We start from the raw sequence: 14,415 nt of genomic DNA on the forward strand, positions 1-14,415 counted from the left end.
AGACTCTTTTTTGGTAGGGATGCTGTATACAGTCACCCTGGTTGCTTTAGAAGTCATCATTCATAGAGGATGGAAAGAATGCAGCAGCGAGAGAAGCTCGAGAATGCATAGGAGCAGAGGTGCAATGCCTATGTTAAATTCCAGTCAGAGCAAGTTCTTTCTGAGCTAGAGCAGATGTTGCCCCGTATGCCTTCCAGAACGAGGAAAAATGAGACAAATGACTGATATGGTGTCCTATATGGCAGCAAGGACAGGCTGATGTGCCTGTGGCTTTTTTCTTGTGTTTGAAGTAAGGTTTAAAGTTATATTTTTATTCAGAGGCAGTCTGAGATAAATAGACTTGTCTGAATTGGCATACAAGAACCCAAAGTTGTATCAGGCAAGAGCAAGGATAGTGGCTGACCTTCTCCCTCTCTCGCCCTTGCACATTTGCAGTATCATTTCTTGCCTTCATTGTAATACAGCACTCTAATATCAAGTGGTGGGGAAACAGGAAAATGAGAAAACATGAGAGAAAGAAGGAGGTCACATAATACTTTACCAACACATTACGGAAATGGGAAAAATAGTAAGAAAAAAATAGATATATTCAACTTTTGAATTAATTTCACTGGTCAGCTTCTGCCTTCTTTATGTACATAGGCAGTCTAAAAGTGGAAATCAGTACAGGAACTGAAGGGGGAGCAGAACAGCTAGTTTAGAGTGGAGAGAAACAACAGCAACAAGCAGACCTAAAGCATGCATAGCCCATGCAATGCGCTGGAGTGCAGAAGACCCTATGCTAGCACCAACTATTTCTGTCAGGTATCCAGGAAATAACTCATTCAGACCTATTGACAACACCTCTTTGCTTTGGCAAAGCTTCAGGGAACACTGACCCAAGACAAATAAGGAAAACAAAGACAATATATGACAAAGCAAAGGGCTGGTATTGATCTGGGCTCCCAGCACTGTAAGAGCCCATGCCAGACAGCCAAACCATGAGGAAGATTCCAGTGCTTCTGCCCTTCAGGAGGCTCTCCCCAGTGCTGGGGACCGAGGCTGAAGGCCTCCCCTTGGGGTTCCACTGCCACGCACTGCTCAGGCCCTACCTGAGCTCCTGGAAAGGCTGGGCTCTGATTCACCAGGGCCTCCACAATCATCTCCCAGACTGCTCCCTTGGAACCATCCTTGGTCCAAATCAGAGAAAACCACGTCTTCCCACTGCTGGTGTACAGCACGGCTACATGATGGTAGAGAGAAGGCTAGCGTAGACAGGCTCTTGCAGCCAAAGGCCATGGCCCCAAGAGAGGAAGACCCTCAGGGACCTTCCCTTTGGTCTACAGACCAGCTGAAGGCAGTCAGGGCTACTGGAAGAGGGAGTGGGTGAGGCCTGTGCCTACACTGGCTACACTGAGATTCCTAAAACACCTGGGGGAACTGATGATCTCATTGATGGCAGGTGCAATTTATCCCAGCTTGCCTGCAGCACCAGTTTCCCTGTCAGGGTTGAACCTACTACCAGGCCCTTTGGAAGCTGAGGACTAGTACACTTAAAGGTGAGAAGTTCCTTCATTTCCCAAAGAGAGGCCTAGGCATGAGGCTGCCTCCTTGCCTAGGTCCCCATATCTGAAGTAAATCAGCCTAATCCTAAACATGGCCAGCCCAGACAGCACAGAAAAGGGCAGACACACAATGCAAGCCTGTGCCAGGGTATAGCACTGCTGCTCCCCAGCTAAGACAGGGAGGATGGCTGTGGATGGGTGTGTGAGCCGGCACAGGCAGCATGCAGTAACAACCACAAAAACACAGATGAAATGCACAGTAAATTTATTTCCATTACCTCACCAACCAGGGAATCCTCAAAGCAGGACCCAGGCAGAGTCACATAAACAGGGATGCCAGCACTGTGGAGTCTAGTCCATGCTCAAGGATCACCAAACCTGCTGTTTTCACATGTATATCAGGGATTATTGCAGGCACAGTTTACCATTGAGATTTGATCTTTACCACAGCAAAGCAGGAATGTCAAGCATGTTCAATAGGGTGGTTCTAAGTCTAGCACAGGCCTGTGTTATATAAAGACAGATGTACCACTTACTAAACACACAAGACTAAACAACAATTAGTATATGTGGTTTTCTACACTTCACCTGCAAGACACTTGAGTCTATTTACAATCTTCCTTGCCAATCTTCCTTTATTTTCCCACAATCAGTTATAAGGCCACTGGGGCAGCTCTGCTAAAGCTCTGCAGATCTTGTCTGAGCATCTCTGAAGAGCAGCTTGAGATCTGTCTTGACTTCTTCCTTGGTCTCAATGCTGCAGGGGTTTCCTTTGGCACAGAGTACCTCCAAACTCCAACTTAGGCTATGTATGGCTACAAACTTAGTTTGTATGGCTGGCAGGGTGCTCTAACCTACGCCCACACTGTGACGCAAAGCATCTCTGAGTATAATACCTGAAAAATGATACTAGCACATTTGTGGTTTAATGCTAGTTTGCTATTGCCTCAGGAAAACTAGGTGTGGTCAGAAGGATATGTTTACAAAAGATGACAATGGAGGATGTGGCTTTGAGAAATAAAGATATCCTGAGATTTATGAGATATATATATATGCCTATGTCTCTTGCTCTCTCAGCCTTCTCAGTCAAATGTGGCTGGGTCAAAAAGAAACAGGATTGTATTAATTATTGTAGAATATTTGCATATTAACAGTCATCTCTTTTTTTCTGAAAGAAAAGGGGTTCCTGAAGGAAGAGTGATCTCAAAGGATCAGCTTTCTCTAAAACCAGGATCTGTTTATTAGTAATGGGGATTAAAGCCACAGAACCTAAGGTACATGGAGAAGAGCTGAAGGAAGCAGATGGTACATGAAAGCTGTAGTAGGTTCAAGATGGCATAACAATGCAGCAACATCATGCTGTAACGGTCTCCTGGTCCAACAGACCCTTCATACATCACCCTGCTTGTTACTTGTCAATGTCTTTTCTTAAGCAGTTCTGGTTATTCAGCTCTATTTGAAGGTCTAATGGCATGAAATCTCTGAAGCTGTGTACCATTCACTCATAGCCCCAGCTTCCCTCTCTTTTTGTTCTGGGATTGCTTTCTGTGAAAGGAAAAGATGTAGCATGGACACTCAGCTGACATGTCAAAGACTTTTCCATACACTGCTATCTTTCTCATTTAGCCCTCCCCTCTAATGGAGTACTGGTACGCAGATTTTGTACTGGGCAAGGTAAGGGGAGACAAAGAGACCATTATGGAACCTGGCAGGCCTGGCCAGGTGTAATCTAGAGCCAGCTCCTGTCACTGGGGAGGCAGGGTTGACCTGTGGATCCCAACCCTGCGGGAGGACACATGAACAGAGCTGCAGGTGGCAATGTAAGTCACTCCACAAGTTGCCCCTCTGATAGTTCCAGAAATGGAACATCTCACCTGAACATCTGACCAGAACACATGTTGCAATGGGCATTATCATCTCCTCCCATTTCCACTGAATAAACAGACAACAGGCCACCAGTTCCTTATTACTTTATGGAGCTGACGTATTCAGCAATCAGTAACCCTGGTACCACTGGCATGTCACAAACACCACACATAGTATGAGCCATGGGGTGCCACCCCATGATTCACCACTACAGCAGGAAAGGCATGCCAAGCCTTGAGTATTTAGGCACGGCTGGCTCCAGTCCTGGGGACAGCTGCCTCCCTGCAGCAGCAAGCACAGCACTCACTGTTCTGCTGGGGTCCACACTGGGGGAGGCTGTGAGGGCCAAGGAGAAGGTGCAGACATGACTGTTCTGTGGGGAGTGGACAGGCTGCCACAGCAAGCTGCCAACATCATCAGGGCAGGAGGAGCTGTTTCCAGTTGGTGTCAAGCTTTCAGGGCCCATCCTGCTCTCAGGGTTGGTGGGTTTCTTTGGGGGTCTGAATCACTCTCACCATATCCCCGCTGGCACACAGGATGGCCCTGGGCACGCAGGCACATGCCTGGTGCACTGCAATACCATGAGGTGAGCAAAGGTGACCCACACAATGACCAAGCCTAACCTAGCGCAACAGTAGGACAGTGCAGGACTGCCACGTCAGAATTTTTATTAATAAAAAAGTTACAATAACTTACTCCCTTTATCACGCAAAGGGCTCAGTATAAAGAGCTCTGGCTCCTAAGGTAACACAGGGAAGTGAGAGGTGGGTACTTTTCTCTTATCCTCCAGGACAGCAGCCTTCTCCTGTCCCCAAGGGGAAGTGTGGCCAACACAGGAGCCACAGGCCAAGAGGGCCCTTGCCACAGGGCCCAACCCAGGAACAACCTTTTGCCCCTGCTTGCAGCTGGTTCACAGGTAGTACAGACCAACACAGGGCACAGATGCTGAGTCTACAGAGACATGGGGGACTGGAAGCAAGAGGATGTGCAAGCTCTAGTGGAGGAGGACAGAGAAGTGTCTTCCTCTTTCCATAATGCTGAGGAGTCTGTGGAGCACAAAAAGTGAAGCAGCAGGACAGTGGCTGCTTACAGGCAGGGAGAGATGGGGCTGGCTGGAAGCAGCCTTGCCTGCCCAGCTGCTGCCTCATACAAGGTCTAGCCTGACAGAGGCAGGGGGCCAGCTGTAGCTACTTGTCACACTCCAGATCCTGGGCCCCCTCAGCACCCTGGTAGTGCATCTCACAGAACTCCTGAATGCGACTGCAGGCCTCCAAGATCATCTCCTCAGGCACGGTGGTCACTACACGGAAGAAGTTTGGGTATTCAAAGCACTGAAATGAGAAAAGATGAAGCTGGCAGATTACCTGGGATAGTGCCAGTTTTAGAGCCCTGCCTTGGCACCATGAGCTGCATCAGCACATGAATACAATCAGTGTAGAAGAGGAGGGCTTGGTTCTTGCTGCCTTAGACAGTTTTTCCTGTTCCAAGCAAATCTCCCATCTCCATCTGTGTAGACATGATGCTGTGAGGGTGACAGGCCAGAGGACTTTGTGTGAACTGTGCAGACTAGACTGCGCAGGGAATGGGCTGAAAGGAGTTAGCAAAGGAGAGGGCTGGAGAATATTTAAGGCCCTGTCCATATTCAGTGTTGGAAGTGAATGCAAGGCACAGATGTTCTCAGCCTTCCCTATGTCTGGAGGGGTGAGGGACTGGAAACAGACTGAGGAAAGGAACACAGGTGGGAGCACTCCTCTGAGGGAGCACCTTCAGCAAGGAAGTTGTGGGGTATATGAATTTCAGGGATACAGCTCTGCCAGGCTGAGAAATACTGGGCAACTCTGGAGTTGGGAAGATCCTGGCAGCCTGGCTGAGGGCTGTTAGTGAGCCAGAGACTGCCACACATAGCACGGGGAGCTGACAGCCAGCTCCTACACACTATTACATTACTATGGACACTTGCATACACAACTCCCAGCCTGTCCTCAGAGCTCAGGGATGCAAACCCCTACAGTTTCTTCCACCCTGCTTTGACCTTGCAGCTCTTTGGGGCTCTCAGTGTTAGGCTCACCGTGGCTGGCAAGCAGAACACAGACTGCTCCGAGATGAGTCGCTCAGTGAACTCCACATCATTTTCAAACTCCGGAAAATGCTCCATCTCTATCTCAACCTGCAGCAGAGGGATGTAACATGGCAATCAAGGGCACCACAACTATCTACAGTGTCCTTGTTTACACATATGGCCCAGTGACTTCCCAGTCAAGAGCAACTGTCTGCCCTCAATTTTTGCTTATGATTTGGGCTGCCTGGGATGCAAGAGAGAAACATATAAAAAACCCAAAACCTGGGCTTCTGAAAAAGCCTTCATTAACTACCTAAAGATGGAATTTCAGTTAAATGCTGCTTCAATAAAAAAGCACCTGACAGAAAAGACATGGTAACCAATTAGAAGTGAAAAGGAATAAATAAGATAGAGACAAAGCTTGGTAGAGAACTCAATATGCATTAATAATCCTGTCATGAAAGAAAAAACCCTAATGCTTTGGTTTAAAATAAAAAGAAATATAGCAAGGTCTAGAATATTATGAACAAAATAAATCCTTGTAGGATGATGGAATTAGTAAAATGACATGAAAATGGTAAAATCTTCAATAAATATTTCTTTTTTGTATTTGGAAAAAAGGCGGCTGTCCGTCTCACATAAAGACAGTGCTATTCTGGCCATTTGTTTATAGCGTCAGAATGGTTTGGATTAGAAGGGACCTTAAAGCTCATTTAGTTCAATGCTTCCACTACGGGCATGGCTGCCACCCACTAGATCAGCTTGTTCAGGGCCTCATCCAGACTGACCTTTACAACCAAAGAAGATTTTTAAAATCTCATGAAAATATTCTTAAACAGGTAATTTAAGAGATACTTTGCATACATAAGTTCTGAAAGAGCTAGTAGAAAATAAAAATAAACACGTGATTTAATTAGAAATAGACGGCCAGCAACTGCAGAAATACAATAAATGCGAAAGAATCTTAGAGCTGTGCCTCTACCTAACAAGCATAAGCAAAACGACCTGTGTAGCTCTGAGTAAAATTTGAAACAGGGTCAAGTGATAAGGATTTTTCTATAGAAATGAGTGAGACATATACTGCAGTATTGTCCAGTTCTGAGTCCACATTTTAAGAGTGAATGAAAGCTGGAGACATTAGGAAACAGAACAAAATAAAAGGAAAAAAATTTCAAATGTGTCAAAGTGTCATAAATTTCTCAATTGAGCTTGATGACATGAAAAAGGAAATTTTAGCACATTATAAACTTTAAAGCAAACAGGCATAGGAAAAGGCAGAAGAAAAGGCAACACCAGAGGCAGAAGACAGGCATGCTAGTATGAAGAAGGCTTCATCTTCTACAGGAGGTATGATATTCTGCCTTGTTTTATAATAGGGGCTTCCAATTGCCAGCAGGCTTCATATCCAGGTGAAACAGCCTTGTCTTGAAAAGTCATGGAGTTCTGTGCAGAAGCAAGTGGGTTAAGTGCACTGGCCTCTGCTCTGTAAGCAGTTAACAGCATATCCTGGCCTTCTAAGGTGACCAAGGGATGCATTTACCGCACAGGGCAATTTGAAAATGCACAGTAACGGAGACCTGGTGGCAAGTACCAATCTGAAACACTGACTAGCTCTGGCAACCAGGCCTAGTGGGAGTGTTGGCAATCCTCACTTACCATCAGGTACATGGCTCCAGCAGGCCTGACAGGCTGAAGGCCAGGGATAGCTGATAAGGCAGCATAACAAACGTCAGCATTAGACTGAAAAGCAAGAAGGAGAAATTTCAAAACAGGAGAAATTCCAGAAAACAGGTCAATGATTGGAAGCCAAACTCTGGACTGGGACTATGAACAGATTTGCCTACTGCAAATAAAGGGACAACAAATGCAAACAGTATGGGAGATCATGGCCTTGAGTGCAGCAGGTGTTACTGAGCTGAGCTCAGAAAGTCAATGCCAAACTCCATCCCCTGAGTCAGCAGCTACAGCTGCAGAGATAGGCTGCCTGGACGTTACCACAGTCATTATTTCTGCCCATTTACAATGTCTCCTGCCAGAATTTGATCTGTTGGGTCATCCTAATCACAGACAAAACTACACCTCCAAGTGGGGAGGAGGAGAGGAAGAATGGAGGGAGTCCTTTCTCTCTAGTTCATCAAACAATTTGTGAACAGTCCTTCTTGATCTATAACAGCCTGTTTACCTTGAGGATGCTTAGGGTGTTGTGATAGAACTCAGGTGGTGTTCGGTGCAAGATACGCTCCAGTGCTCCTTGGACAATTGTACAGGGTCCTAGGATCCTCTGACTCAGTCTTACAAGGCCGTCCCTGATCTGAGAAAACATAGTTTTTGCAGCTTAGATGATGCTTCCCTAAAGGAAAGGAACAGCTCCAAGGCTCACTTCCTGTATTTCTACAGCTGTTCACACCCTTCTCTTCAGTGAGCATACAAAGTACTAAAGAACATTTGTTTGACTATACGCCAGGTTTAGCAGACTATTTACAGTGTCATTCTCTGTTCCTCCATTGCAGATTGAAATGCCAACAGAGACAACTTTTGGAGCTTCCCAATCTGACTCAAACCAGGCTGGAATATAGATAATACAAATAAAGCCAGAGCTGTTCCAAATACAACTTTGCATTTCCCTTTGGTTTGTGCCCACAATCCACACTTTCAAAGCCAGGTAAGGACAATCAATATTAGCTTTTCTGCTCACTCATTTGGTCCTCTCTTCTCCCTCTTCCTCTGCAGAGAGCCTTCTAGGTGGAAAGGTCACTGCAGTAGATGGTTGTCCTTGTAACACTGCTGAAAAATAGCCAGATAAAGTACTGGCAGCACTGCAAAGTGCTTTGTTCTTACTTTTAAGAGAAACCATGTAAGAGCACATAGACACCACACATGGACTCCACATGCCTGATAAGCCATGCAATACTTTCAGTGCACACTGGAGCTGTCTGAGAAGTTAGAAGCACAGAAAAAGGACAAGGCATATATTAATGAGCAGCAGAGACACAGAATGAGTTACAGTGTAGATGTGGGTAGAAGACCATGTCTGGGAGCAGATGGAGTAAGGAAGGGACATGAAAGAGGGGCAGAAAAGCAGGTAAGCACGACTGGGTGACATCTACATGAGAGCAAAAGTACCTGCCTGTATCAGTTAAAGACCTGGTGATCCACATACTGAAGACTCTGCGAGTCTGTTGCCATGACAGCAACACACTGGTTCTCACCTCATTACCAAAGATGTCTCTCCTGTCATGAATTAGGATCCAGCCCATCCGCCAGCCAGGGACTAGCCATCTCTTTGCCAAGCCACCGCAGGACAAGACTGGCACACTGGCGCTGAGAGTTGCAATGGGTTCATACTTGCAGTCAGCGAATACCTATGACCAGAGACTGTGTTAGGGCTGTCCCTGCCTCCTACTGTGAGCATGAGGCTTAGCAAGAAGGGATGCAGGGAAGCAATGGGAAACCGATGGTGAAAACTTCCAGCTTCAAAGTATGAACATGGTAAGTGCACAGGCATAAAAGAAAGCTGTTTGGGAAGTGGAAGGGAGCTGGACATGAGAGGTTCCCTTAGGACTGTGCCCCAAAGGACTGGGAGCTCCAGGCACGAACCCAGGCCCAGGGAAGTGGAGCTGTCCCTCGCCTTTAGAGACCTGGCTGCCAAGGCCAAGGATTAGTACATCAAAAGGGACAGGCAGCATTGTGAGTGGAAAGGACTGCAGGGGATGCTCACCATGTCTCCGTAGATCTCATCAGCCAGGATGGGCACACACTGTCTTGATGCCACTGTGGAAGAGAGGGCATTCAGCCTGGCCACCTGCATCCTCCACGGGAACAGACTTGCCCTTTGCTGCAAAGCCTGGCAGAGCTCTGAGGGAAGCTCTGTCTCAGGGCACACGGTCCCTATCTTCCTCCTACAGACTGTTCATTTGGAGAGCCTGACCACTGGCGATCCCTGCCCTGACTGAGCCTAGTTGTGCTCCAGTTGGCGGGGATTGGCAGCACAGCCCTCCCTGACAGGACAAGGAAGCACAGGGCTCCTGTGAACACTCCCAGTGCAGAGCCAGAGGGGAGAAATGAGCAGTCCAAGTCACACAGAGCTCTTGAGGAAGACACATGGTCTGCATGTTCTTGCCTACATAAGACAGCACCTCTACACTGAGCAGGCCCTCATTCCTGAGGTGGAGTCAGTCAGAAGCAAAGCCTTTGGCCATGGTGCTGCAGTGACTGAGACATGAGCAATGGGGGCAGACACTACACTGCAACCATGCCCCAGGCCCCAGAAACACACAGGCAGGCTCACCTGCCAGGATCTCCTGGAGGTGGCTCTTGCTGAACACAGAGCCACAGGGGTTTGATGGGTTGTTCACAATGAGGCAAGCTGTTTTCTCATCCACCAAAGACTCCAAGTGCTCCAAATCAATTTCCCAGGCCTGCTCTGGCTAGTGAAGTGAAGAGAAAGGGAAGCAAAAGCTGAGGAACTGGATTTGCTACACAAGGTCAGGTGTGCCAGGGCACCCAGGGTTACTCTGCCACTTCCCAGGCAGAGCCAGGGTATTTCTGAGAGGAGAAACGTCAGGGCTGCCCCTTCCAGGCCTGCCACTACTTACCAAGAGATTATAGAGTTTGACCTCTATCCCCAAAGACAACGCCAGAGTCTTGTAGAGGGAGAAGCCAGGCCGTGGCACCAGAATGTTCTGGCCTGGGTTGGCCAGCACTGCCAAGGCAAGCTCTATGGCCTGGCTGCAGCCACTTGTTAAGATGACATCCTGCAAAGAGCACAGAGAAGTCAGTGGGAAGCACAACCACTCTGAAGTACTCTGGACACACAGGAGTGACATAACATCCAGGCTCAGCTCGGCCAGGGAAAGCTTCTCAGCCAAAAAAGACAGTGCCAGGGCCTGACTGAAAGCAGGGAAACTTCAGCTGGTGAAAAGAAAAACCTCCTCCTGGGGAGGGTGGAGGTGAAGGCTCCAGGAAGGGATGAGAGCAGCAGGAGGCCACCTTGGGACAAGGTGATTTGACTAGCCTTTAGTCCCATAACTGGGCAGGCAGGGAGAACTGGGGTAGGGCCCCCATGCCCCATGGTCTGCAGGCAGCAGCACCCTGTCTGCACTGCAGTGGGAGTGCCTTGGCTGGGCACCAGTACCTGGGCCTTCAGTGGTGCCTCCGGGCAGTTGTAGTATGCAGCCACAGCTTCTCGGCAGGACTGGTATCCTGAGGAAAGACGAGTCAGACATGGAAAGGAGGTTTTTACAGATTCTTTCCTTCTTGTTACCAGTACTGTTTCTTTCTTCTTACCAGTACAAGGCTGACAGCTGCTGCCCAGCTGGGGAAAGCCCATTTGGTGGCAGAGACTGTCCTACCTCAGGCCAAGCACCACGCAGCCCCAAGGCTGGGCCAGGATGGCCAAGAGCAGGGACAAACCTTGGGCAGGGAGGCAAACTCTGACCCCAGTATGTCCCAGGGACAGAAGTGACAGGAGCAGAGTGGAAGGTAGCCAGAGAGCCAGAAGGACGCCGAGTCATGGCTTCAATTGTTTAGTGATGCCACTCTATGCCAGATCTATGCTCTGTGCATGCTTTTGGCACTAACTTCAAACAAGGCTCATGGTGTCAGTGAAGTCAGGGAGCTCAAGAGAACTCCTGGTTAAGGCAGATCAGAAAGGAGCTTGGCTATAAACCATGGCAGGGACACACAGTACCCAAGGTCTTCTAGGTTCTTGACATTCTGTCTGCCCCAATGGCTGGGGCAGCAAACAGCTTCTGCAGGATCTCCGGGCCTCAAACAGCCCACACAAGAGAGAGCACACAGGTGTATCTGGGGGATACACATACCTGTGTGTTCACGTAATGTTGGTGAGGACAACTGCAGGGTGCTAACGGAAAGATGTCTGTGGGCTCCATATACCTGCTGTGGGGTAGGACCTGGCATACGACTTCATCCAACTCTCACAGGATGAGCTTTGTCAACTTACCAACAGATGGAGCATAACCATTGTACTGTCCTGAGTCCAAAACCTCCTTCACAGCCCGTGTGACCTCATCATTTGTGGGAAGGTTTCCAAAGACCGTCGGGTCTCCTTTTCAAAGATCGAAAAAACAGTAAAGTTCTCGCTGATCTGTGACAGGCACAGAGCTGTGTGGTTGTCTGACCTATCCCTTGGTGTTCACACAAACTTTGTGCTTCAAAGCCCTGTCATCTGTCAGCCACACAGTTGATCCAAATACCTGGAGGCTTCAGCCACAGGACTATGCTCACCTAAGGATAAGGAGATCATGGCTTTCTTTGGGTTGGGTTCCACCTTCATGCTGTCTACAATGGCTCGGATGGGATTGAAAGTTTTCTTTGACATTTCAGAAGCCCTGACAGCCCATCTTGGCTTCCGACCCTTCACCTTCCCTGGTGATATGGTGTTCCCAGTGCTCTTGAGATGAACATCTAGCACAGGGGCATGATCTCCGTGGCCATTCACTTGGATCAGGTACGAGTCCATCCTGAGAGCTGTCAGTGCAAAGTGAATTTCCTGGGCTTAGTTAACACAAGTCAAACAAGGAATCTTGTTTGGGGATGCATTTAGGGATGTAGCCCACAAGTAAAACTTCCAAAAGCTGTAGACACTACTTACTGCCTATGGACAAAGCAGCAGCAGCAAGCAGGGCCCTATTTGGTGCCAGGATGTAGTGAAACCCCATGCATAAGTGAGAGAGCAATACAGTGGGAAAGATTAAGGCACTTCTGTGTGTTAGCTGCACCCCTGCCTAGCATGGACCTCCTGCACTGAGGAGGAAAAAGCCCCACTAAAGCCAGAAGCCAAGAATTAGCAGCATGTTGTAGTCACTGCTTGACTGCAGATTCAATAGTCCACTGACAGAAGGACTAGGTCACCCACTTTCTCCCCCCAGCTATCAACTTGTACATCTCAACCTGCAAACACAAGGGCTGGCCCACTATGTGTGTTCATATGCAGTATGTTCCTCCAGTCTACAGACAGAAATGCAGCACTACAAATCAAATATCAGATGCCAAGAAGGTAGTTCTTCTTCAATGTTATCAGGATGCACTGGGCAGTGGCGGGATAGAGGTTAGACACTTACTTCTGTCAGCAGAGAACAGCCCAGCCCAGAGAGCCTAGAGTAAAAGGCAATGCTTAGGAAATGGAGCAAGACTGGTATGGCCAAGAGGGAAATCCAGGAGGCAGCACTGCCCCAAAGAGTCTATAGTTCAACCCGAGTAAAAAGCAAGGCACAGCAGAGGAACAGCAGCCTCTAAGGCCCAAAAACGGACACAAAATTGATTTACACATCCCAGCATGTTATACCCAGAACACAAGCTAGATCAGGCAGAAAAAGCCTAACTTACAAACTGATGATTCAGGGATTTCCACCTGCAGCTTAGGGATAGGGCACAGAAGAGGCAGACCTCCTGAGCCACAAAGTCTGTTCTTGCTAATACTGGCACACTACCTTGTAATCCTGCCACAAACTGCTTATGCTTCCTATTCTGTCCTATTTCTCTGCTCCACTGAAAAGCAAGTCAGTAAACAGTGGCCCTTTCCTGATGGTAGTTGCATAGCCCCACACTCACAGATACAGCACAGCTTCCCCTTCCTTGATGTAGAGACTGAGCCAGGAGGATTGTAGTGTTACCTGGTTCAGACAGGATTTACTATCTCAACAAATTTCTCACTGTTTCAGTGAAGTTTGCACCTAGAGATGCCTCATGCTGCTGCAGTTACTCTACCAGCAATGCATTATTAGGCCATTTATAGCAACCCAGGCTGATCTAACAGGGTCACAAAGCAAGACTTCAGCTTTTCTGCTGAAACCTTCTGCATTTCCTTTCCACCAGAAGAAAGTCAGCTGAAGAAATATACAGCAGGGCTGCACAAAAAACTGAGTCTAGAAATGAAGTATGTATCTCAATTCAACAGCTGGGCTGTGTCCCAAATACACAGTCTATCCTAGCAGAGCCCTTACACCACCCTGCAACATAGTTCTTCTAAAAAGGGGAGCTGTAGACACAGACACAATAGATACCTTCAGTGCAGGCAGCCAGGGAAGAACTCCCTATTACCCACCTGAAAGAAGCAAGGCACCAGAACACAACACCTTACCTTCTACAGCACAGACAGGGAGACACCAACAAGCCTGGGGGTCCAGTCCCTAGTTTTCATCCAGGACAAATCCCCTTGAGAGGAAAGTCCTGTGAATTTTTGCCCATGAAATAATCCCCAAAACTGGGCGTTGAGACTGAATCATTTAGCCATTGGCCCACAGAGAGGGCTGCTCTCCCCACCCAAAAAAGGCCTCTCCTCCCCTTTGCAATTGTAGTCACTTCAAACACCTGGAACATGGCTCTGCATTAACTCTTTCTGGGGGCAGCCTAAGGACACAGCTTGGCTTCCTGGCATGCCTAGGCTGCCATCCTCTGTCACCACTTTCCTCAGTCTACAAACACAGCTGGAGGCAAATCTGCAGAGTCCAGGTATTCCAGCACTAGCACCTTGTAATTCACTGAGAGTGGATTGATGGACTGTAAAGCTTGAGGATGCCATCAGTCTGTCCTGACCTAAGACTTTCTGGAATCCCAGTTCACCAGCTGACAAACACCAATTTGGGGCTTCATTACAATTGATTACAATTGGGAGGCATCTTCCTCAATAAACTAAAGGGAGGAAAGCATTTCCCTAGCCAGTGCTTTGGAGGCATCAGGACCTGAAGGATTAAAGTAAGCTCAAGTTGTCATTGGTTTGGAGGTTTGCTTTTTTTTTTTTTTTTTTTTTTTTTTTTTTTTTTTTTGGCTTGGTTTGGTTTTTTGGGTTTTTTTTGGCTGCTGCAAGACCCAAGTAAACCCATAATTCTGGCAGCCAGCAGAAATTATGCAATTCTTCCCTCTTTGATGGTATTGCAAACCACAGATGATACCATTCGAGAAGGCCATTTTTTGCTAAGTGATGTG

The 14,415-nt window shown here is 47.8% G+C and overlaps 2 protein-coding genes across 2 annotated transcripts in view; both read right to left on the reverse strand.

Annotated features, from left to right (window-relative positions):
• Positions 1 to 14,415, reverse strand: part of CHST4 (carbohydrate sulfotransferase 4) — a 28,812-nt gene that overhangs the window by 9,178 nt on the left and 5,219 nt on the right. The window lies entirely within an intron of this gene.
• Positions 4,069 to 13,687, reverse strand: TAT (tyrosine aminotransferase). Its single transcript, XM_030955974.1, has 12 exons — positions 13,571 to 13,687; positions 11,716 to 11,958; positions 11,432 to 11,536; positions 10,604 to 10,671; positions 10,065 to 10,223; positions 9,758 to 9,896; positions 9,188 to 9,240; positions 8,679 to 8,831; positions 7,652 to 7,780; positions 7,126 to 7,209; positions 5,479 to 5,577; positions 4,069 to 4,741 (listed from the first exon to the last, which is right to left on the reverse strand). The coding sequence occupies exons 2-12, from the start codon at positions 11,948 to 11,950 to the stop codon at positions 4,598 to 4,600; spliced, it is 1,368 nt and encodes a 455-aa protein (XP_030811834.1). The 5' UTR covers positions 11,951 to 11,958; positions 13,571 to 13,687; the 3' UTR covers positions 4,069 to 4,597.

This window comes from Camarhynchus parvulus, chromosome 11 (assembly GCF_901933205.1).
Source record: "Camarhynchus parvulus chromosome 11, STF_HiC, whole genome shotgun sequence".
NCBI lineage: Eukaryota > Metazoa > Chordata > Aves > Passeriformes > Thraupidae > Camarhynchus > Camarhynchus parvulus.